Below are 24,376 nucleotides of genomic sequence, written 5' to 3'. Positions count from 1 at the left end.
TTCTTCAGCGTCAGCACAAAAAGCTGACTTCTGCTTCCCTAAGCAGCATCTTGGAAAGCTGCCCTGGTCTGTCGGTCACAGTTATCCTGTCGTGCTGCTAGGGGCTGGGGTCTCTAAGAAGAGAGCATCTTCTTACAGATGCTCTCCAAGCAGATGAGAGCATCATCTTGGTGATGACACCAACACGTTCAGTTAGGGACAGTGAACTGGGAGAAGTTAAAAAAAAAGGGGGTGTGTGTGGGAATTTAGGTTGAAGACAGGGAAAAAAAGACATTTTATCACTTATTTCCTCAAACACTGTGGACAAGAAGTGGCAAAACTACACGGGGAAGGCACCAGGAAATAAGATAGAATTTTGTAACATCTTGGGTATGGGCTGTGCAGCAGACAAAGGACACTGATGGGGAAGGACTGCAGTCACAATGCTAAGAAACAGAGGGAGCAGAGAATTGCAAAAGCTTTTGTCAATAGAATTTCATACGCAATTATTGTCATGGGACTCTCAAATTTTATTTCCTACAATTCTTCTGGCAAAAGGCCAGTTCTCGCATGACCTCCATAATTTTTTTAATCCTATCAATGAAATTGTCTTTCCTTTGAGGCAGCCCATTTTCTTCACCATGAGAGCTGATTTCCCTTATAATTTGAAACTGTTTCATAAGAAAACTGACCATAAATAGTAAGTTTTCTCTTACAGAGATGTACTAACATCAGCATGCTAACATCTGCAAGCCTTTGATTTTGTTACAATTACACTAGATGGAGCCCACCCACGGAGGATGCCATCCAAAGAGGCTTTTTTTCTTCTTCTTAACTGGGTGAAAAATGGTTGTGCCAGGTGGCAACTTTGAACATGGGTAAAAAAAGCAGACAATACGTACCAGCACGGAATCCTTGGGAGGTGCGCAGCCTCTTCTGCGTGCTGCAGCTGTTGGGTATCGGCTGCCCCTCTGAGCAGGGATCACAATCAATTTCTAATCTCACGCCTGCTTCTGGTCTGGGCTAGCAACACAGAGTCAGAGTTGATTTGAACCCGAGTTGATAGCCTAAGAATTAGCAGGTTATTTTATTACTTAACAAATCCAGGTGTTGGGATCAACTCAGTGGGGCTCTTTTCTGCATAACAGTGCCAAAGGCCTTCGATCTACCTGCCCTCCCTGCCCAAAACTGCAGTCAGTAGGGTAGGTGGCAGGGAGCAGAGCCCGATTCAACAGCAGCTATTGCTCATTTTCTTGTCACTCTGTAGGTCACTCGCTGGCAGAAATCTCTGCGGAAATGCATCTAAAAATATTTTGAAAACTTGGCCTCCACTGATGAGAAAATTAAGTGGTGACTCATGCTCCCATCAGCTCCAGACTTGATTACTGCAATTTGATGGACTGAGAAGCTGATATTCCACTGAGACTGCAATTTGCTTAGGGGAGCAGCCGAGAGGCCTCATTGGCACCGATTGCTTCCAACACATCCCTCTTGTCCTTTTAATCACTAACAAATTTAATTTCATTTCTCACTGAAGATCTCACTCTCCACCTTTCTGGCAAGAGAACAATTTAGAGGCTGCTTTCATGACCTCTGCTGCAGCTCTGGATGCATGAAGCAGACCTGCCTGTAGCAACGCCTCGCACCTGCATTTCCTGGCATTGCTTTCTCTAGTCCTGCACATCTAAAGCCATTGGACAGTCCTCGTCCATGCCACTCCAGAAGATTACTCACCATCCTGCAGGGTGTTCTCTGCTGAATGAGACTTTTACAGGAACCGTACACATAAACTTTGAAGAATTTAGTTCAAAATGCCTCCTCAAAGAAGTCACAGTCTAATGATCACAAGTGATAACGTGGTTTAAGCAACAAAACGGCAAAGAGGAGACAACCTCCCGCTTCTGAAACTGTTCTGATATGATGCTGTAGTTTTGGTCTGGGAGACTGGGGCTACCCGTGGAAATAGGGACAAAAGAGATTCGGTTTGTTAGATGCTGGAAAGGGCAGGCCATCAAATCTAAAGTAAAATACTCTTCATTTACTCTCGTCATGTGCTACATTATCACCGAGCTTTGTTAGAATAATGGCAGGGCTTTTCAAACAGCTTCCCTAGGGAGACCGCTCTGCAGCTTAACAGCCCTTTCACTGGAGATGTACAAGTGTAACCAAGGGCAGAATTTAGCCTCTTGTCTATTTAACGTGTTTGCGAGGGACTGTATGTGTTTCTGGCACTTTATAATAATAGTAATATAAATGCATTTGGATTATAACAAAATGGAGAAACTATGATTTAGTCCTTTACTGTGTTGTAATTCCCAAATGCATCGACATCTATTTAAGTGCAAAACAGTCTACAGTTTACAAATACAATGCTGCGATCATCTGCTGTAAAGGTTCTGTACGAGATTATGATTCAACACAAAACACAATTCAGTGTCTGAAATTTCATTTTTAATGTCAGAATAACATCAAAAAAGTAGCTCTTTCTCCATATGCAGTCTTGCAAAAAAATGTATACCAGGGACTTGGTCCTTTCTAGTGATTTCTACATATATAACTGCTCATCTCTTATGCATGTACGCACATGCACATAAATAAATGTGCTTGCAGACAGACAATAGTTCATCTTGCCTTCTAACCTCCTGCTGTCAAGATATTTCCACAGAAAACCATACACAAATAAAACTAACAGCTCCTCTTTCCCTGACTGCCAGAATAACGTAGGGGACTACTTCTGTAAAACCAAGCTGCTGAATTACTCTCCTTTTGCTCTCTGAACAAGCACAACTGCACAGCTTCTGCTGAGATTGCCTTTTCTGTCATATAACCTATTCGCACTAACTAAAGGGTCTATAAGAAAAAAAACCAACCACAATTTTGATTTTAACTACATAAAAAATGATTTATCTTGGACCTCTTACTGGGGTCATCAAAAGCTTCTCCATTTAGTGCACAAAAAGGGAAGTAAAATGTTTGAGTAACTCAACACAAAGTGCTAAGATTCCCTGTGACCTCTGAAGTGCTCTTTTATTGTTTGGGCATTTTTTTCCTCTGCTGTCATTAGATGGGATTACAGATATGCAGAAGATAAGAAATGTTGATGATCAAGAAAATCCTTATGTTTTAACATGGGCAAAGTTCTCGTTTGCCATCAGTTTTGCCTGATTATGTTCAATACCAGATATCTCTCAGTTAAATTTAAAGCCGAGAAGTTGAAAAGATTCAGAACTGTTCAGCCCTCTACTGAAAAACTGGTGGAGTTCAGTGAATTAATTTTCAGTTGATGATAATTTGCAGTATTCTGAGGACTTTCTTTCCCCAAGTTTAGTTCATAAAATATTTCTGTACAATTCATGGATTATTATTTTTTTTAAAGAACAAGCAAACGGTTTAAAAGCTTACCCACAAAAGAACAAAACATAGGTAACAGAGGTAAAAAGTTGACCCAGAGGATAAGTAATCTTATCTTGCTTTCCTATTAACAAAATTAAATTCAAACCCATTATGTTTATTAAAGACATATAGGCATAATAACAAGTCATAAAACAAACAACAGTCTTTAAACATAACAGAATTGATATGCATAATTAAGTTTCATTAAGTATGGATTTAAGATATGTATTTCAGTTTTGCTTTATATTCCTTTTAGACCAACACCTCCAACACTCATACACAATATTTAGGCTTCCCCAAGCAATCAACAAGGACTTTGTAAAGGCTCTAACAAAACTCCATCTTAAAACAGTTTGAAATATTCTTAAATGTAGAAAAAAATCAACAAAGAAAAAAGGATATGTTCATTGGAATCTAAGCAAGTTGGATGTACTGAAAGTCGGAGATTCAGTACGCAGAGGTAGCTCAGTAAGGGTACTTGCAGTGTTCTGACCATTTAGCATTGACACAACCACAGTAAGTTACTGTATGCTTGAACTCTTCCTATATATTTTTTAAAAAGCGAGCACTCTTTCTGGGCCTGCTGCTTTGCCATTCAAGAAAGAGTCATCGATTTCAGTGGGATTGGGATTAAGTCCTTATATACTCTGGAAGTTCAGGTTTATGGTAACAGAACAAAAAGAAACTGTCCTGAGTCTGGACTCTCCACTGCAAGCAGGGTTTTTAAGCCCAGACAAAGGAATTTTTTCCCACATGGAGACAGTTACCAGTTAGCATGCTTAAAGGAGGGGAACTTTGAATTTGGCCCAAGAACATGCATGCTATTCTTTCCAATTACCTCGCAGGTTGGCCTGTTGGTGGATCTGACTATGCCATCTAGGGATGCGCTGATCAAAACTGTGAGCTCACTGCCCGCTGCCCTTTGCATCACTGGCTGGTGAGAATAGAACACAGCCCTGGGGGACACAGACAGTGGACAGTGTCCCTCAGCCCTCCCGCCTGCTCAGTGTGCAGAGCTTGATCCCCCTCCAGGGTATGAAAGAATTCAGCATGTTGCCACCTCACGTACCTTCGTTACATGGTCGTTTTATTGGTGATGACAATTCTGAACAAGGTGATGCTGTCAGCTCCCAGTAGTTTCTCACACAGATGGCAACAGAGCCGTCTTGCACTGACTGACCATCAGGAAAGCACCAATGATTGGTACCAGATTACTTTCCTGTTGTTCACAGGAATAATGGACTAGGAATAACAGACTAGGTAAACCAAACACGATGTTTTTCACTAAGGCAAAAGGATATGAATTTCACATGCCTATTGTGATACAAAAGATCTTTAGCTTGTGTAAATGTCTATAGCCTTATCAGAGCTATGATAATTTACATCTGCTAAAGATCTGCTCCTAGGTGTTTGCACTCAGTTGCACCATTAACTGCAATGTTAACCATGACACACATGAAACTTCTGCATTTATATCGATCCCAGTTTGACCTATTTCTTTCATTCCTTTGAATGCTTTAATGAACAATTGCCAGCACAATTTTTGCAGATGGGTACACCTCACAGTCTGGACTAGAGTACACTTCTGAAATCTTAATCTCCTGGACAAGATGCAGTGCTGGCTATATGTTTAAATATATGCCTGTGTTCCTTTCTCTTCAACACTCCTCTTAGAAATAGAATTTTGCATTATTTTTTTACATAAATTTATTAAAAAGAGTAACATTTTATTTTTTAAAAAGTTGTGACTGATTGTCAAATTAGCTAAGATAGTGTTTCTGTTACTATAAGGATCCTTTTAATTGGCAAAAAAAAAAATTGTCGACTTTCTTGTCCTCACAAGCTATTATTCATTACCAATGCAGCAACATAGAAAACATAGCTTAGGTTACTACAATAAAGGCTCTGTTTCAATATTAGCATCCTAAATTCTGTCACTGCAGATCTCTGTGCATTGCACCGGGGGAAGGAAAAGAAAAAGGGAAAACAAAAATTTGTGTTCTTCAGGGGTAAATTATAAAAGATCTCCTAGCTGCAAACACAAATACTTCACTCATAACCCAAGCACCAGACCATTTCTTTGAAGAAGCTTTTGAGGCATTTAAGATATACAATGGCACAATATCATACAATGGAATTGAAAGAATTTTCTTGAGAAACCATTAACTTTGAAGGAATGTCTAGACAACTGTGTCAACAAATGCAAATAATTCATGCTTCTCAGCTTCTATCCAATGGATGGCCCCATGCTGAGTATACACAAACTCAGAAGAAAAAGGCATGTCACAGTCATATGACTAGGGAGTGTAACAGAGTCACAACAGAAATTCAAGTCAATCTTGAAAAAAAACTTCAGAAAGCTCTTCCCCAGAGTGAGCCGGCAGTGGGATAGGCTTCTGGTCATTTTGGCTAGTTTAAAACAGAGACTTACAGCTGGTGCACCCTGGCTTCAAAGCAGGGGCAATGGAAGAAACAGCTGTTAGTCATGACCATTCATTCACTCAGTTAGAAAAATAAAAACTAAAGGACTCCAAAATACTGTACAACCTCTTGCAGTAACCAACAAAGTGGCTTCTGGAAACAACGCTTTTGCAAAAAATGCATCTGTAAGGCACTTAACAGGTATCTTTTATATATATATATATATAAAAATAAAATATGCACTGTAGCAACATTCACAAATACCCAGTTGTCTCAATTGTCTATGTGTACAGTATAGTACATATATACATTCACTGTGACACAGGCCTTCTCCATAATTATACCTTCACGGGTGCTTTGGGCTGCCTGGTTAACTTCAGTGCCTGTGAACAGTAAACAAAACAGTCACTTTTTGATATTCTTAAAAGACAACCAACAGCACAAGACAAGGTTTTTATTTATAAGGGGCAACAAAATGCTGCGTGTACTTCTGGGAGGCTGAGTGAGGAGTCAGCATGCAGCTGACAGGCCACTCTGGGTTTTGTGATGATGTTTTTATCTCTGATAGCCCATCACAACCTCCTCACATACAGATAGCCTTAACAGAGGAACCACAAGGAACATGGCTACAGTGCCAGTGAAGGAAGCGGAGGTGGGTCTCAGATGTCTTTTAGAAAGCAACTATTTGGACCCCACTCAAACCACTTGTGGTACAGATACAAGAGCTTCTGACCCACTTCGGGAAAGACTGTGAAGAAAATTTCTGCCAACACCTTTGTGTTCCCTGGCCTCCTTCCATATGGCTTGAAGCCTGCTCAGAGTAGCGAGCTGCAGTGGTGGATGTCACATGCCTCTGATGTTTATATCTTCCTTTCTGAGAAAAGGTAAGAATAAGCCAAAGTCCATCAGTCCAGAGATTATCTTATGCCAGGGGACACCTGATGTCTTTGTAGCTCTAGTCTACTCTTACTGAGGAGGAGAGAAACCACATGCCTTTATTTGATGGCAGGGTCCAGCTCTGTGTTCCCCGCAGGGCTGGCCAACTATGGTAGCTGAACTATTTATTCAGTGTGTGACAGAAGTGCAACTCAAATGACAGGTGATCATGCTTCTGGTTTGGCAGGAAGCAGACTCTCTAACTTAGGAGGCAAATGTGACAGGCTTAAAAGGTGTTAGGTTTTCAGCCGCTCCTGTATACCGATGTGGTCACGGTGAAGGGTGCCTGTTGTCGGTGTGCTCTGCAACAAAAAAGCTCAGTGCTTTCTTGTGTGGGATGAATCAGCCTGAGAGAGAGGGAAATTCATGAAATTTGCCAATTCCTGAAATTTGGAACCTCTGTTTTCCTTAGCCTTTTGGGTGAAGTGCCCTGACAGACTGGCATTTGCCTGTCGAGTGAGAGACTTATTTCAGGAGGGGTGGCTACACAAGCAATGTCAGTCTGAGAGATGTCTGATGGGTCTTCTTACTGTAGATATTAACCTTTAATATTGTACATTTAAAGCTTGTAAGCACTGCTTGAAAAACGCTCCAGCACAAATGTAAACCCTTAAAAAAATCCAAACCTTTAAAAATAAATAGGCTATATTCCCCTCAGAAACACCAGCTTTCAGAAACACCAGCATTTAACTATTGTTAAATCTAGCCGTTTGAGATTAGTCTTTTGGATATTATTCAGCAAGAGACTTCGGAGAGAGACATCATTCCACATTTTGTTTGGGGAAACAATTTTTTAACTTTGTAGTTTGGCAGATTCTGCTGCCATATTTACAAACTAGAAATACCTTAGTGTAGATGAACCTCTAAATATTTAAATTCCATTTCATACAACCAGATCACATGTACTATCATAATTAAGTAAGAATGTCACTGCAGTTGAGTACTGTGACTGGATAACCGTCTCCCCCTGCAAGAGAGATGCCAAAATGAAGGCAAGGTGTTTATAGAAAATAAACATCAAGGGTGATGATGACATGTTTATTTTCAAAGCGGGAGACCATTATCCAGTCACAATATTCACTTCTATTATACTTATTATAACTGTACCAGACCCAACCTCATTGATTTTTTTCAAAGAGTAATTAAAATAATATCTGTGAATAATACAGAAGACCAACTGAAGAAACTGCTGCAACAGAACAACAATCCCCAAAGTGGTTCTACAGTAGCATTACAGTCTGATTAGCACAGGAGGTTTATTTGATGCTTAATGAATAAGAAACTAGTGCTGGTGAACTGCAAATCTCTCCAGTACTGGTTGACTTTTCTGATGCCCTGTTTAAAGGATGTGTTAACTCGCAGCAACTGACAGCAACCCCTAAAGGCCATTACTGCCCCGGAAGATCAGGGAAGTCTGGATAAGCTCCAGCCCCACTCCTGGTCTCAGGAGCAGGGGGCAGTTAGATGCTGAAGAGAAGCCAGCATTGCAGGGATCGTTCTGTCACCAGTAGTGTCAATTTTAGGCTATCTTTCTGCAGAAATAGCATGGAATTTTCTTTACACAACCTGTAATGTCTCCTGATAATTTCTGATAAAAAAAAAAATCATGACTTTCAGACTGATGGAGAGATGACATATGATTCTGAAATTTCCATTTTCGGATGTTTAGATAAGTATATTTTAACAGGGATATCTTATTTCTGGACTCACTTCCTGAAAATTGAGAGTCTTCCTGCTTTTTATAATTCATCAGGTAATCAAAAGTGGAGCCACATAAAAATCACTGATTTAGGGAATTTTAGCATTGAAGTTAGCAGGGTGACTTTAGTGGAGGGAAGCTAGTAAAATAGCAGCCTGTTGGGTTTTACTGAAAATTGGAAACATAGAAGTTATCAAAAAAATTTCTCCACTGGCAAGTGGAGAATGCAGGATACTCGGGGCACTGGGCTTCCCACAGTAGGTCTCAACCTTCACCTAAAATGGCTGTCAAAGACTGCTTCAGTTGCCACAGCTTCTTGATCCTTATTATCTCAGAACGTTAAAGACAGCATTAAAATCAGTTGCATGGACTAGCTTTCTGCGAGGTGGTTACTACTGTTTTGAGAACCTGAGTAAAACCATTGCAATTATTTCATATAGATCACAGAATGGCCGTCAAATGTCAATAGCTTCAATTTGTACTGAAATAAGCACAATTTGAATCAGTGATGTTGATGCAAAAACCTCTAGGTTATAGTCTATAATCCTACAAGCTACCCCATGCCATAATTTTGGCATGAAATGTGAGGCATCAGACTCCTGTAGACTTCTTGCTATTGTAAAGGGTGACCCAAGCAGAAAAAAAAAAAAATTAAAAAGTTTTCATCCTGCTTCAACTCAATTCAGAAAGTGCCCTCATTTTACCCGATTTCCCCAGCTCCCATGCCAGTGGACAGACTTTTGTCCCTTCTCCATAAGGGAGATCCAAAGCCGTAATTATTAGCTAAAGACGGAGCCATTCTTATTGGGCATAATCTGAATTCATAATTTGAATGAATTCACAATTTGAACTAACCATAGAGGTCTAACTTGAAGACTTGAACTTTTTCAGAGTCAAGCAGGATAAAGTTCAGCATTTTTAATTTGATACTACTGGGACTATCACTGTCATAAAGGAAGTAAAGAAACAGAAAAATCCCTACCATGGGATCTCCAAGAAGGAACCTAAACCTGTTGTTTTTTTCCTCATAGCACACTTTCCATTATAAATCAAACCCAGCAATTCTTACCTTTTGCCTAGAAACCATCCAAGATTTTATTGTTGGTACCAACAGACTGCCAAGAAGAATCTGAGCAGGATGATAGATGAGTAAGGGGACGGAAATTAAGGACAGGTACTCATAACCCGCAAATACTATCTTCAGCATTGGAATCCCTGCAGGCAGAAAAACAGGAGACAGACTCTCACCTCAGACTCTGAGCTCCAGAAAAAAGCAAAGCATTTTATCTTGCATTGACATTTCACCAAAAAAAACCCCCAGAAGAAACAAAATGAAGACTCAGAACTTTTATATAAAAAAAACAACCCAAACAAACCAGCAAGGACATGAACAAAAAAAAAATACACAGCAGAGAAAGTTCTGTGGCAGAAAGGAAGGAGTAGGGGAATGCCATAAAAGATCTTTTTAAATGATGCTAATAGCTGTCAAACTCCTGCTGAAGGCTTGATATAAAATACATTCTGTTATAGCATGACTGTTCAGTTGCTGAGCATAGTTCTGTACTGCTTATTTACTACTTCCTCTCACTATGCTCTGTTTCATGTTTTCATGATTGTCCTCCATCCAACCTGCCCGACTCCTGCTTGTAATCTTTCTTCCGTCCGTTCACCACTGGAGGGTTGCGTTTTCCTGGCATACTCCCTGCCAGTTGGTGAGTACCCAAATGACAGCTTTTCCCTGCTTTGACTGATTCATGCAGTCAAGGTAGGGAGTCAAGTACTCTGCAGGTGAGTGTTCATGTGTTACAGAACAAAACTCTGCTCCACCTGCATGTTTCAGAAGAGATACAGCATGAGAGAGAAAAGGTTTAGTGAACTGAGTGAGCAATATGAAGTGGTCAAGCCTATGAAGAGTTAGGGAGCAGCTGGAGTACAGAAGTTGCTAGATGCTGGAAGAAGTGAGTGTTAAGAGGCAGAGATGGGCCATTTTCCCTAAGAGCTTGAATATGCACTCAACCGTGCTAATTCTGTTAGACATCTCCATGCATAATCTTCCCACTTGGATGATGTGATATGTAAAATTATGTTTGATTTAGTTTTGCAGTAATGAAAATGATTATGTTTACTTTGAAGATGTTATTGTTCAAAATGATCTGTTTAAATCTTGGAACTTTGCTACCATGCTCCACAAAGCATAGGTGTGGGCAAAACTTGCAACCATCTCTGTCTTGCTTGACCAGACATTTGCATAGTTGCCAACAAGAGCAGCTGCAATTCCTCAGGAGCCCCCTGAGAACATACTTTATTTTCTCCTTCATCTTAAATGTCATTCTAGGAATCTTCGCCAGCACCAACCTTGCAGCGAAGCAGACTACACAGTTTTCACAGAACTCACCTATGTGTCTCCTTTCTTAGCAATGACAAAGAAAGCTGAGCTTTGTGCCACATGCCCTCCATTCCCCCATTAGCAGATGTTTCAGATCAGCCAAAGTTGCCATGTTTACATAAACTTTTATCTATGTCTTGGATATATTCCCGTTCTCAACACCCTTTCAGGTTCCCCTTAATAAAAGCTGCCTCCTCCCTATGTGAGAAAACAGCTTATTTGTTGAGTATTTACTACTCCACCAGTGCCCCACTATTGCTGACACAAGTCCAGGCTTGCTGAAATCTTCATGATGTTTCCACAGCAGCATTTCTTGTAATTATTTTGATTAGCTTCATCACATTACAGCACTAACAATCTCGTCCCCATACTAGTAGCCTTTACTTATGCGGATATTTCCAGGGAAAGATTAAATCAAATAAATAAAAGCTTGCATGCTTAATCTCAATATTACAATTACCTTCAAAACAACATCATGACCTACCACACAATAGGGCTGCTTATTATTAACACTAATTTCTGGGGCTTAGGAATAGGTAGTATTTGGATAGAAATTAAATGGGCATTTGCATTATATTAAGGAATGTAATTTACTTCAAATGCCTGTCATACTGTTTTTGTAAACAGATAAAAGTTTTATTGCCTGTTTCCAAGTCTCAACTTGACGCTTGTGGGTCCTTTTCTGTTCTCTAACCACAGAAAGATAAACTAGAGTCCCAAGCTATGAACATGTTATATTTATGTTCGTAAGACAGTACCTGGTGTTTTGGTAGTGCAATTTCATCCATAGATCCAAAAACACTTTAGTAAGCTGAACAGGACTCCTACAGAGAATCAGAGAACACTAAAATGACTAGCCTAAGATCACACAGAAAACTAACGGCAGAGACGTGAACGGAATGGATCCAAAGTGACTGAGACATGCTTTAAATTACCGTACATTTTCGAACTGAAAGAAAAGATGAGAAATTCCAGCCTAAAAGGTAAATTCTCTAGAGGAAAGCTATTTCAGTAAACTAGGAAAAGAAAATTAAAGTTGTCAAATATAAATACAAAACACTATAATTAGTGTGACAATATAATTAGATCACTGGGTGGAAAGAGGTTCTTAATTCACGGCTTGTTTAAATACATGTCACAACAATAGGTTCCTGTAAGCCACTAATGTGCAATTAAAGTTCCTGTTATTTACCAGGAAAAACTAACTGGTGAAAAGAAGAAATAAGAATAATTTTTTGCAGGTACGCATTTGTTTAATGGAAAGAAAAAGCCCTGTTGCCTTTTTAAGGCACTTTCTGATTTTTATTATTCCAACTTTGCCAGTATGCAACTCTCTCAGAAAAGATTTCATGACAGAGATCCACAGACTACAGTCACAAATGCTTGTGTCAGTAATATTACCACAAAGCTAAACAAAACAGCATAGGTTTTATTTATTTTTAAAAATGCTGTCTAAACTTTTTCATAGCAATACATAGTAACTGCAAGCATCAGTATGACTGCTAATGTTTTCCAAATACATAAAACTCATGCAAATTCCTAATTAGGAAAAACATATTTTAATAGTTACTTTTCCCTCTCTGAAAAAAGAAACCACCAAATCCTGTATTTTTTAATATACATAAAACACTTGGAAAAAAACAACCAAAGAAAATGAAAACCAAATGCCAGCCAAAGGAAGAAAAGTGAGGTTATAATGCCTGGGCTGATACTGTATGCTGTATCTTAGCCTGTAATGCATTTTCGAGATGAGATTATGAGCTAGCACTAAGAGAAGCTATAACAGAAACACTGACTGAAACAGTAGTGACATGAACAGGTGCTGCTATAACAAAACTAATGAAGTGAGTGAGATTAGTTTAAATCTTTCAGATAGATAGCACGGAATGAAGGTGCTAAGCAAAATGGATATTGTTATCTTTATTTTGGGCTGTCCACTCCTCTCTTCCTCATCTTTTATAGCACAGGGCTTCCAGTGCTAATGGAGTATGATAGCTACACTAAGTCTAAGATAAATAAATCTTGCACAGGATCAAATCACATATATTAAAACCCAGACCACTACCTTAGTCTTGAGTTTCCTCAAAGTACACAGCAGCTCCTCCCTCCCTCCACCCCCAATATTACTAGGGTATTTATTTGCCATCTGGAGCATTAAGACTGCATTCACACATATAAAGAATAATGCCTGTAAAGATTTTTCATTTTGTTTTCACAGAGCCATTAAACATGCTTATCTGCATTTCAGGGTAATTGGACTGATTTCTATGGGTCTTCATCCTGATTGACACTGGAGGAGGAACACTGGCATTATCAGTTTATATACAATCTTTTTGTTAAGTTTTGGTCATGGTCTGAAGGCTCAGACCCCATTCATACTGCTGCGGTTTATCCAGTTACAGGCTTCCAGCAGCTTGGTTCAGCTCCTCTGCCAAAGACCCTCACTCACTACATATCACGAGAACTGAATGACAAAGTGCTCCTCTGTGGTTTGGTGCCAACTTGGGCAGCTTTGCTCGAAGGAGGGGTGTAACAAGCTGTTGAGTTGCCAAAACCTTTTAACCAGCCTTAAACAGCCATGAATGTGTGTCCAACTCCTGGATCAGAGCTGACCAAACACTGTGACGGGTGCAAGTCAGGGTTGTATCTCATCCTCCTCCAAAGAAAGAGGAAATGTGGTACCCAGCTGGGTGAGAAAACAGCACCTCACCTGACCAGGACTACAGAGAGCTGTAGCAGAAGGGAGGAAGCACTGAGATCATCCCACAGATATCCCTTACAAACAAGATCATTGGTATTCCCAGTTTTTTACCCTCAGTTTCCCTCTTCTCCTTTGTTTGGCTATGTTTCTCCTACCAGCGCTCTCCTGTGTTCCCACCTTCCTCCTTGCTCTTTGGCTCCAGTATTCAGAAGCTCTTTTTCTTTTTCTGTTTGTATTTTCATCCTTCCTCCATTTTCCCCCTATTCTCTACTCCCATGCTTCTAGCCTGCTTGGTTTTGCTTCCAAGGCCTTTGATTCTGCTCACTTGCAGCAGTGTAAATTTTGGGTACTTCCACTAAAATCACTAAGCTCCACTAAGTGCAGTGGGCACTAAAATCAGTCCCACTGCAACTGAGAGAAGCGAGTTAGGCCTGTGATACGGAGTATATTTCATTTTTCTCCTTGTTTGTGTCCTCACTCAGCCCATTTCACGTAAGAACTTTGCAAACCTGAGGAAGAGCTAGCAAGAGAAAAGCTGTTTATCTGTGACCTTCAACAATGGCAAGGAAGAGTGAGAGGGCTGCTCTTACAGTCTGGTATAGGAAAGCCCTCTTTGCTCTCCATTGCTCCAGGGTATTCCAGTTGGGCCCCAAGGCTGTGGTTTATCAGCCCTGGTCAAAGGCCACTGTTTCTCTAGTAGCCTGCACAACTGAAAGGTATTTATCCTTCCTCCAGCTTTGCACCCAGTATAACCTCCCACATTCCTTGCCTTTCCCCTTTGCTACTTTCGTAGTCACCTTCTTAAAAGGCCCATGAAAATATTACGCTGCACTTCACTACATTTAGTTAACTGTAAAATAATAATAATAAAAAATTCTAAAAGATTTGAAGGTATTTTTAAGATAATTTAAATATAGGACTCTTTTCATCTAGCTATCACTGCCGTAATATAAATGAAGCAAATTAATTTTAATGCTCCAAGGTACTGATTCTGTGTCACTGTCACTGACAGGATCCAACTAGACTTTATGAGATAGCATTTGACTTTATGGAAGTGAGCACTATGCACGCATTTACAATTTTACAGGGACTTTAAGCTGTCATGCTGAAAAATGTTTATAAAACATTAATCAAAAAATGCCTCTTTAATACAATGCATTGTCTGAAAGATGTTAGAAGGCACATATTGTAAATGGATTCTTTTTCTGACTAAAGTAATTTCTACCAAAAGCCTTTCCCCACTGCTATACAAGTACACAGTGTGGAGAGATAAAGAGCACTTTCTCAGCACGTTACTACCTGATCCAAACACTTGGGAAATCACTAATGTACAGCATGCCATATTTCCATGTCACACATGACACATTTGTCTAAAGTTACCCAACAGAGTTTGACATTGCAGCATATTCCATAGCAGAGCTTTCAACTGACATCTGCCAAGTAAGAACTTCAAGTAGGAGCTTTCTTCTTCTAACAAGCAAGTAAGAGTTTTCTTTTATCCTATACCCATGATGGAAGTGACAAAACAATAAGTACTGGAAATCAGAGGTTTTTTCTATTTTAATATGTTTATTTTATGCTCACTGAATGTGTAAGCTCCCCTCAAAGCACTGTTTCATCATTTGCTGTTTTCTACCACATTGCAATGGGTTCAGAGAACTTAATAGAACATTTTTATTACCACCGAAACATAGGCCATTATCTCTCACACCCAAAGCAGAATTATTGCTAGGTGCTCTACTTACATACTTTACTGTATAGGTTTTTCCCCTCCAATGTATTCATAACAAACAATTTACCCTAAAACTTTATTGCTTATATTACTGAAACACATTCCAAATCACAAAACGCTGCAGCATTTCTTCTTAGGAAAAGAAGTTTGGTGCAAAACAAAGAGGTCATCACTAGGGCTACGGAACCACCAGGCACTCAGGAATCAGAACAACCCTCACAAAGAGACAGTGGAAATACTTTGAATAAAAGCCTTAGCCTGTGGATTTTCAGTTCTCCCTTCTACTCATCTATACATTTCAGAACTCTCAATTGCCATAATCTTCAAGTGCAATATACAAAATGAATCAAGTGTGTGATGGTAGCTTCTCTGACACTCCATGCTACTTTCTTTCTGAAGAATTCTCTCAAGGCTTGATGTGAAGGGAACATTAGTAGGCCAAATAGCTATTTCTTTTTTTCCACTGAGAAAAGGCCTGTAAAGAGGGGCATATATTGCATTAAACCCTTCCTAAGTTGCCAGAGCAGGGCGTTTCTGAGCTTATCCCTGCAAAGACGGTGCCAAATGAGCACCTGAAATTTTACCGCCAAGTTTCAGAGTAGTATTGCGTGTGGCCCAGCAACTGCATGGTGGGAAAGGGTGGTGAGGGAAAATCCAGTCTAGAGTATTAGAAAAAGGTTTTTCATGCAGATAGCTACCAGAATGGCAAGATGCTGCTAATGTCTTGTTTGAAAACTTTAAGGGTTTCCCTGTTTCTTCCCAGGCAAATCACATCGCTATGGTTAGTTTTGAGGAGACAGAAGTTTATATACTATGCCTATCCTCATGAAGGCTAGCCAGGGATAGAAGATGTTTCTTACCCTTGTTGACTCTGTTATGACATACTGAGATCACGATAGGAGAAGATGCTTTTGACAAATTAACTGGTTAAGGATTCTTTTTCCTGTATCCATGCCCTCTCCAGAGCATGTACTGAACTCAAGTTAAATGCTCTTCCCTGAGGACCAATTTCTTTCAGGTATGGGAATAGCTGAACGGTATCTGACAACCCGTAACAATACAAATATTCGCTTGCTACTGAGTATTCCCATTTCAGCTGAAGAAAGCACCTTCCAATGTAATATGAAATCACATTACACTGGAGGGAGAACAGATTACTTGAAGCTGAGCCTAAAACAGGCAGTCAAGCCCTTCCCCAGGTGAAAAATTCCTCAGAGGAAAATTTGTTAGTCCTTTTCCAGCCCCACTCCAGCTGTAATTCTGACATTTCTTTTGCTCTTAGCCCTAACCAAGAGATCCTACACCTTACAGTCATTTTGTACTCTGCAAAGGAATCAAGGCTGAGAGAAGTAATAAGACAACCTTTGCTACTCTCTTGTCCAGAAGGAAATAACACTGTCAAGGTAAGATTCCATCCGCAGTGGCTAGACAATGGTTTACAATGGTACAGTGGTGTGTGGCACTTTTGGTTCAATCACACCTTGGTGACAAAGCCTAGTGTTACCATGGAAATCTGACTTTTGCCAGTGGGTATAACGAGACCGTCCATCAGCACAACCACAACTGCCTCCAGGTGATATGAGACTTGGTCTCTGATTGGGAAGGATCTGCAATGTTTGTAGCATTTGAGACTCCATTCCCCCTGCCTTTTTGCCCACATACATGCTGTATAAAGACTTGTGCTTAAAATATTTTCAGGGGAAAAAGACCATTTTTTCAGTATGTTTTCATATTTCAGGTCAGTGATAAGTGTAATGGAAAGCAAAAAACAGGCTCACAAAGTGGTAAAAACAAACATCTGAGGGAGATGTTTTACAAGGGACGGGCGAGACGCTAAGGGAGTCTGGAAGAGCTGCAGGGGAAAACTGCAAAATGGAGAGCTATCCTAGGTCAGTTTGGAGGTCTGCGTGGACCCTAATCTTCAAAAACATTTTCACCTTCATCCCTCTCGTTGGGAAAGAACAATGATTTACCAGAATATTCAACAAGCCCTTGCATTACATTAAATGACTTACCTCTTTTGGAGGACTAGAATTATTGGGAAGGCTCTGCAGTGAATCAGAATGATGTGGTCACATATTGGCCATATAGTTATGCCAGGATGCAAGAATTTCACTGAGACCCACACTATGTTGTAAGAGACTGGACTGGTCTAATATTTAAGTAAAGAAGGAGAAGGAGGAAGAGAAATTAATGAGAAATAAGATATTGCTTTTGCCGTAACTCTAACAAGAAAAAAAAGAGGAACACCTAATATGCTTTGAATGCTTTTACTAATTCTTGTTCTTCAGGTAACTGGATCACTATACTAATCACGGAAATCAGCAATTTAAGTGCAATGTAAGTACAGTTACTAGGAAACAGCACATCTTGATACTATCAAAGTTTTAAGTAAATAAAATAGTAAAAGCTGGGAGGAAGAGAGTTTGTCTATTCCTGGGTTTTCAACGGGTGCGTTCAGATTGGAAGTGATGTTTAATGAACAACACAGGCAATCCTACCAGCTGCTAACAATGAAACATTTAACACCAACAACTGAAGACTAGTGCCTTAGACTCCAAAACACCTTTACCTGTCTGACAATATAGCAGTAGTAATTAGTTAACGGGGAATTCAAGAATGAATTGAACCACCATAAGTCATATTTTAAATGTGACTTATCCTTAATTTGGCACCACAATGCGGGCATAGCAACGTTGTAAGCTGATCCTCACGCTTCAGTGCTTTTTTTATTGCTTGGATATCAGTTCACTCTTCATACACATAACATAGTCAAGGCACAGGGTAAATTCTTCCTTGTAATTCACTAGCAATATCTAAGCTATGAAGTTTAAACAAACAGAATTCTGTTTAGCCAACACTTTTTGAAGGTTTAATAGGTTAGACCTACTACTGAAAGGAATTCTGGACAAAGAGATTGACAAATTTCCTAAAAACATGAAGCTGAGATTTGATTAATTTGATTATTTCCTTGAACATTACCGCCCTTTCCACACACAGCTGAGGCTAAGATTTCTTAGCATTAAAATTTTGATTATGTGGATTTTATTTACACATATTATTTAAAAAAGCCATTATAAACATGTTTTATAGTTGTTCTTATTATATTTGTAAACACAAGCAGGAAAGGATTATGCACCAAACTGTTTCATACTATCTTTTAATTAGATTTTTTTAAAGCTTTTTTGCTCCTGAAACATTGATGCAAAGGAAAACATGATACACAAATTCATTATAAATGGTAAAACAAGAAAACACTTACTTCTTTTCATAAAGAAAAAAACATTTGTTAGGAATACTAGTGTATTTTTTCCTGTAATTCTCTCTTAATCTGATTTCTGTGGCCAAGAAAAGAAGATATGAGACCAGAAAAGCTTTATGCTCCAGTCATTTGGGAAGGCATTTTAAGAAAACAGCTCACTACCTAGAAATACTGAGGGATACTCTTTCCTATTCTAAAACGTTATGGACTAGGGTTATGTGCTTGCAGTGGTCATGGCAGCTTTTAGAGGAGGATCCCTCTTCCAGATTCCCAAGACCATCTTGTAATAGGAGATTTCTAAATTTTGCTGCTGCTGTTGATTTTTCACATCTTTGCACCCACCGTTTTAGAAGTGTCTGGAGTCAGCAGCTCAGACTGGCTGCCAGAAGGTGCACTGAGAGCAGCAAATGTAGATGCAACTCTCTCAGGGAGACTCAACATCATCTTCAATACTCGCCAGCTTTAGTATGGGTGACACTTGTAGACTCTGCCAGCTTGAGGTAAAAAAAAAATAGAGTCATGTCCAAACACGGATCTTCCCAAGGGTAACCTGTCAGCTGTCTGCTGAATATAATGTAGTTTCTTAAAGTAGATAAATTAACTTTAACTGTTTTTGGTGGGGAGGGAAGGCTCTTGTGTCATTATCATTTTACAGATGGATATGTGTGTTTATTTTTTTTTTTATTATAAAGAGGTATGAGCTTGCTGTCATTAAAAACCTGCAATCTGGTTTTTAGTGTCTGATCCAATTACATGTACATCTGGGAAGACTCACAACCAAATAAATAATTGGAGAGGTGCAACTCTGAAATGACAATTGTTATTCATCGATCTCTTTCTGCAAGTCGATATTGAGAGATGTAAACTTCAAGTGAATGAGATCTCCTGGGTGAGATTCTTCAGTTCAAACACAGTAAACAACTGTTGTCCTCTGATGCACATTTTAGTACTGCTGGAGGCAAACTTTCTAAATATTAATAAAAAACCTACTACTGGCAGAGTATACAGATGAAAAGGAAGCCCAGGGAGCTGATACAGAATTTCTTGCCACATTCTAAATCTAATCAAAGAAACATACATTTCAGGTCAGAAAGGAAAGGAGATTCCCTAATTTAGTCTAGTATTTCCCCTTCTGGAATCACAGAGAGGTCAAAATTGAGTAAACTGCAATAGATTAGACATGCTGTATTGTGAATCTTGTGATTAAAAAAAACAAGGGAGAATCAGGTACTCTGTGTCCAAAAGCCACACATAACACACTGGACTATGCCATTTCCTACTTTCAGATTGGCCTGCCAGAACATTTCCTTCCTGAAAGTGTAGCCCCTAGGGATGCTCTGGTCTGAAGGAGACAAACGGGGTGCTTGCCCAGCCATGTATATGAGTAGCAAGGGAAAATAAAAGAGATGCTCTGGCACAGACTATCCCAGCAACCACAGCCTACTCAAAACTGTCAGTTTGACTTCTTGTGGAGACAGCCCCTTCAAGTGAATGGTGGCCTTAGTATTATAGAAATGCTTACACATGCAAAATGGCATCTCACCTTGGGTGGATTTGTTCATGCAAGCAGGAAACATTCATACTATTCCTAATGACAGAAATCTTCAGTCTCTATTTGGTTTTGCTAACACTCTGATATAGCAGCTGTACTGGAAATAGCAGCATTTCCCAGGCATTCTTTGGGGTCTACTGAGAAAGAAGACATGCCAATTACATGGTAATAACCTGACTGATAATATTGTTTGGTAAGAACCAAACACTGGTTCTAGAAGACTTCCAAGCTAGGAAAGGCAATCCACCTGTCCTCAAGCTGGGCTACAAAAAAAGATGCTAACATGAGAGAAGTGCAGTAGATCCAGGTGCTTCTGCTCTCCCCGCTATAATCTCATGTAACACGAATCCCCCAGTTCCTATTTTCCAGAGACAGACAGAGGACAAAGAGAAGGGGAATCACAGAGCAGAGGAAAAAGCCCAGCCAATCACTTGCTGCTCCTTCCAAGCAAATGCTGGGCAAAGACTGAAGAGATTAGAAAAACTTTTCATTTCGGCCCAAAGAATCACAGTATCAAAACTCGTTAAAGGTTCTAGCAGCCACTAAGCCCCCTGGGATCTCAGAATCAGGAATGGGAGAGAGTTTCTAACTCTCTGGCAGTAGTGAGGGGTACATATTGGCCCAGACACGGCCTCCACAAGACACTAATTCTTTTAAGCATATTCTTCCCATCAGCTTCCTTTCTGCCCCAAGGGTCAGCACCCACCAATTCTAGGCAGAAGATTAGCCAGATCATTTTCACTTACATCGCTCTATTGGACTCCTGGGGAAGAAATGAGACTAAAAGTCTGTAACAGGTAAGAAAATATGCAAATTCAAGCACTAATAACACCAAGAAGTATGACATGATGCTAGCAGTAGTGTGTCCTGTTCAACACTCATAGGAACATTTTGAAAGTAAAAGAGACAGTGTCAAAAGTCTGACTCTTGAAAACTTTCAGAAAGCAATTAACCAGTATTATTTTCTAGATCTTTATGTAAAAGTCTGAGGACTTATTCACACGTTTATAGCTAGTCACAGTTAGTACCTTGATGAATAATCGCCTTAGAGGACAATTCACTGCCAGGAGCAAAGAAAAACCACCACAATTCAAAAACACCAGAGGGTATAGCCTGAATACTCACTTAGGGCAACGCACCCCATTTTACCATCTTACTTTCTATTATAGAATTACTAAGAGATGTTTAAAATCAAATCTTTTTAAAATCAAAATGATCTACTTTTATCTTAACACAAGTTAGAACATTTTGGCATTTTTCTATCTAAAAGAGAAAGATGATGATCACCACACAATAAGAAGAGTCTGCACTTGATTAATACAGCATTTCACAGAGTTTGGGTACAGGAAAAAACAGATGAAGCAAAAACCCAGCTAATATTAAACAGCAGTGGTTTAGGCTGTGCAAATATATTATTTATCTTTGAAAAATCTTTTAAGGATATATCTGTAGAAAACATGAGCAAACTACAGATAGCTGTGAGCAGACTGGAGCTATATGTGAGCACGATGCACTCTGTCACATTGTGCAGCTGGGGAACTCGGGGGAAGGCATGAGCTGATTAATCCATAGCCTAGATGATCTGCTCACAGACAATTGAGTTGTCTGTGAGTCTACTTGTACATTACAGCAGGCTTTTAAGAATTGTTCAAGTACAATTCTTGAGTACAATATCAGTTCTGTACTCATGCAGTAAGAAGCTGAGTCTTTAAAAAATAAATTTTAAGTAAATTAAAACAATACAAAAGAAAGCTAGCATTTTGGCTTTTATTTGCAAAATTAACTCTATTCTTTCCTGAAAATATTTTGTAGCCTAGAAACTTTGATTGCATACTTTAAGAATTCCATGGTGAAAGAACTGCTACATTGATAAATCCAAATGAGGAAAAATGCACTCTGCATCACAAACAATACCCTGATTTTATTATAAGGTGGGGTTATTTTTGTTGGGTGTTTTTTTTTTGTTTTGTTTTGTTTTTTTTACCAATCTGCTGTTCATCATACACAGTGCTACAGTACTAACATTTGCACTTGTGGTAGCAAAAATTGGTAGCAGTACTCCATTTTTTGCTGATAAAATAATTTTACATAGTAAATACAAAGAATTAAAGTGAAAATATTTTTTGACAATCCTGCATTTTACTTTTGGAGTTGTAACTTCTAGCTAGCAATTCAGTCTCTGCAAAAAATAAAATAATGCTCTGTACTTGGCTGCAACTTTTGTGTAAGTGCAAGCAACAACTGCAGTATTTTTTAGATGAGCCACACTGATAGCTTTGCACTTCCTTGAGGCCTCTTCTCACTGAATGAACTCCAGGGAATGGCATCATGTCGGGCTTTCCAGATGGATTATGTGAAGCCATAGCTCAATGTCATTTTCAATAGCAAGGCTCATAATTAAAGGTCAAATAGTCACTTCATCTGCAATCAATCAATAGACGAAGTACTAATACTAAGTACTAATCAATCAATGGCAAATGCACTAATAAAAGCCATGCATCAAATGTCCGCATATGTGTGTGCTCACATGTACTGTGCATATATGTGAGTAGGGAGAAAGGGAAAGAGAACAAAGTGTGGGTGAACATGCCAGAGGGCATTGTGAATACTATATTTATTTTTGCTTCTTGTAAGTTTATATCCTGTTTCACTCATTAAGTGAAATACAAACAAACACTAGTTTTTCTGCATATGTGATGCACTGTATTCAAAAAACTGCCAAAGCACCCACCTCTATGCAGAAATATCGGCTTGTGTTCCTAACTAAGAAACACAAAGGCACCTACCCTGTGTAATTTGTCCTTACACAAACATGTCCTGCACTCTGATCTTTGAGACAAAAAGTGTGTCAACTGTTCTGTCTACAAAATAAAACCCAGCATATGGGAACAGCACTCATCTCCGTGCAGAGCAAGCACTTATTCATGGATTCAACAGTGGAAGTGGCAGTTGGCCTCATGAGCATGCACTGCATGGGAATTAGTTGGTTTCATAATATGGTGTGGGAGAAAGTGACTTATAAAAGTCTTCTCATGCCTCTCCTATTACCACTTCTAAAGCTTTAAAGCTGTCAGCTCTTCTCCCACTTTAGTCAGTGCCATTCTAAGCTCCCCAGGGAATGGGCCAGACGTACCTATTTGGAGTTTCACCTGCCAAGCTGAGAGAAATCAGTTTCAAAGTGAAAGAACAAGTGTTGGGGGGTCATTTATACACTACCACCAGAATCTTGAAGACAAACAAAGCAGAGCTCCACAACGGATGTGAAACCAGACCCTGAGCTGTGTTTGTGCTTTCAGGCATCGTAATGACAGAGGGAGAGGGAAAAACTCTCTCCACTACAAGAGAACAGAAGGTTTCTCGTTGCACGGTTTATAGTAAACACCTCTGGACAAGTAGAAATGTGACAGAACAACAAAAGAGTAAGGGCCAAAATGCCTACATCTGTTCTTGTTTCTGCTAAGATCAGGGTGGACAAGACTGTGCTGTGGATAGATTTAACTGTCATTCAGAAATGGCTGATCCTTAAAAACAAGTTAGATCTACTCTGCTTCCACCTTCAGTGAAGGAATAAATGCTAGCTGCTCTGATTAACATTCCTGTTTACATCATCAGCTCAGGGGCATGCCTCATCGCACTACAGCTTTATAAAACCCGATCCTCCCTATTTACATAGAAATGGGTGTTTATGCAGCTCTGTCTTATCTGGACCTGGTACTAATACCGAACAGAGTAAAATACCAGTGGTCTCAAAAACAGCCAGCTTAAAACTGATACACAGCAGGCACGCCTACGTGGTGCACACACTGTGTAGGGGTGCACACAAGAGCCGTGGGGCCCTCAGGCTTACCAAAGATGGGCTCCCAGGGACTGCCAAAAAGAGCATTTCCCCGTCAGGGGTGGTGCTCAATTCAGGACACGCTGCTGGCCCCATGCAAGACAAGCCTGGGAGCCTCAAAGAAACCTTGACAAAGCTGAGCCCCAGAGATGGAATACAGCAAGGGAAGCACAGGTCCCAGCCACCCAGTGATCTCAATGCAGGCCCTGAGCAGTAAGGAAAGGTAGTGCAAAAAAGTGCAAAGCCTAAGAACAAATTACATCTTCTGACTAGCCTCCTAGGAGGCTAACTTGCTTTCCATGAGACACCAGCTCTTCAAGGATGAAGGTAAAGCAGCCTGTCCTGAAGCTGACAAACAGAACAGTCTGTAGCTGAGAAACAGTCCTGCAATACTGTGTTCCACCATCTACCTGTTTCATTTCAACTTGCACGCTTATCCATGAGACATCTGTATTAGCAGGGTAAAAAGTATGTATGGCT

The 24,376-nt window shown here is 39.7% G+C and overlaps 1 protein-coding gene across 7 annotated transcripts in view; it reads right to left on the bottom strand.

Moving 5' to 3' along the window:
• Positions 1-2,424: 2,424 nt before the first annotated feature.
• Positions 2,425-24,376, bottom strand: part of SLC10A7 (solute carrier family 10 member 7) — a 154,780-nt gene continuing 132,828 nt past the window's right edge. For 4 of the 7 annotated variants that reach the window (XM_072862124.1, XM_072862122.1, XM_072862123.1 and 1 more), the window contains 2 exons: positions 9,498-9,643; positions 2,425-6,176 (listed from right to left, as the gene is read on the bottom strand). In XM_072862124.1, the coding sequence (XP_072718225.1) occupies positions 6,132-6,176; positions 9,498-9,643 (191 nt within the window). In that variant the 3' untranslated portion in view covers positions 2,425-6,131. Of the gene's footprint in view, positions 6,177-9,497; positions 9,644-24,376 lie in introns of those variants that run through there. The other 3 variants (XM_072862121.1, XR_012042603.1, XR_012042604.1) reach the window with 3 other exon arrangements.

The sequence above is a fragment of the Ciconia boyciana genome, chromosome 5 (genome assembly GCF_034638445.1).
Source record: "Ciconia boyciana chromosome 5, ASM3463844v1, whole genome shotgun sequence".
In the NCBI taxonomy this organism is placed as follows: Eukaryota; Metazoa; Chordata; class Aves; order Ciconiiformes; family Ciconiidae; genus Ciconia; species Ciconia boyciana.
The sequence above is the reverse complement of the archived record's forward strand: the minus strand, read 5'-3'. Positions and strand labels throughout refer to the sequence as shown.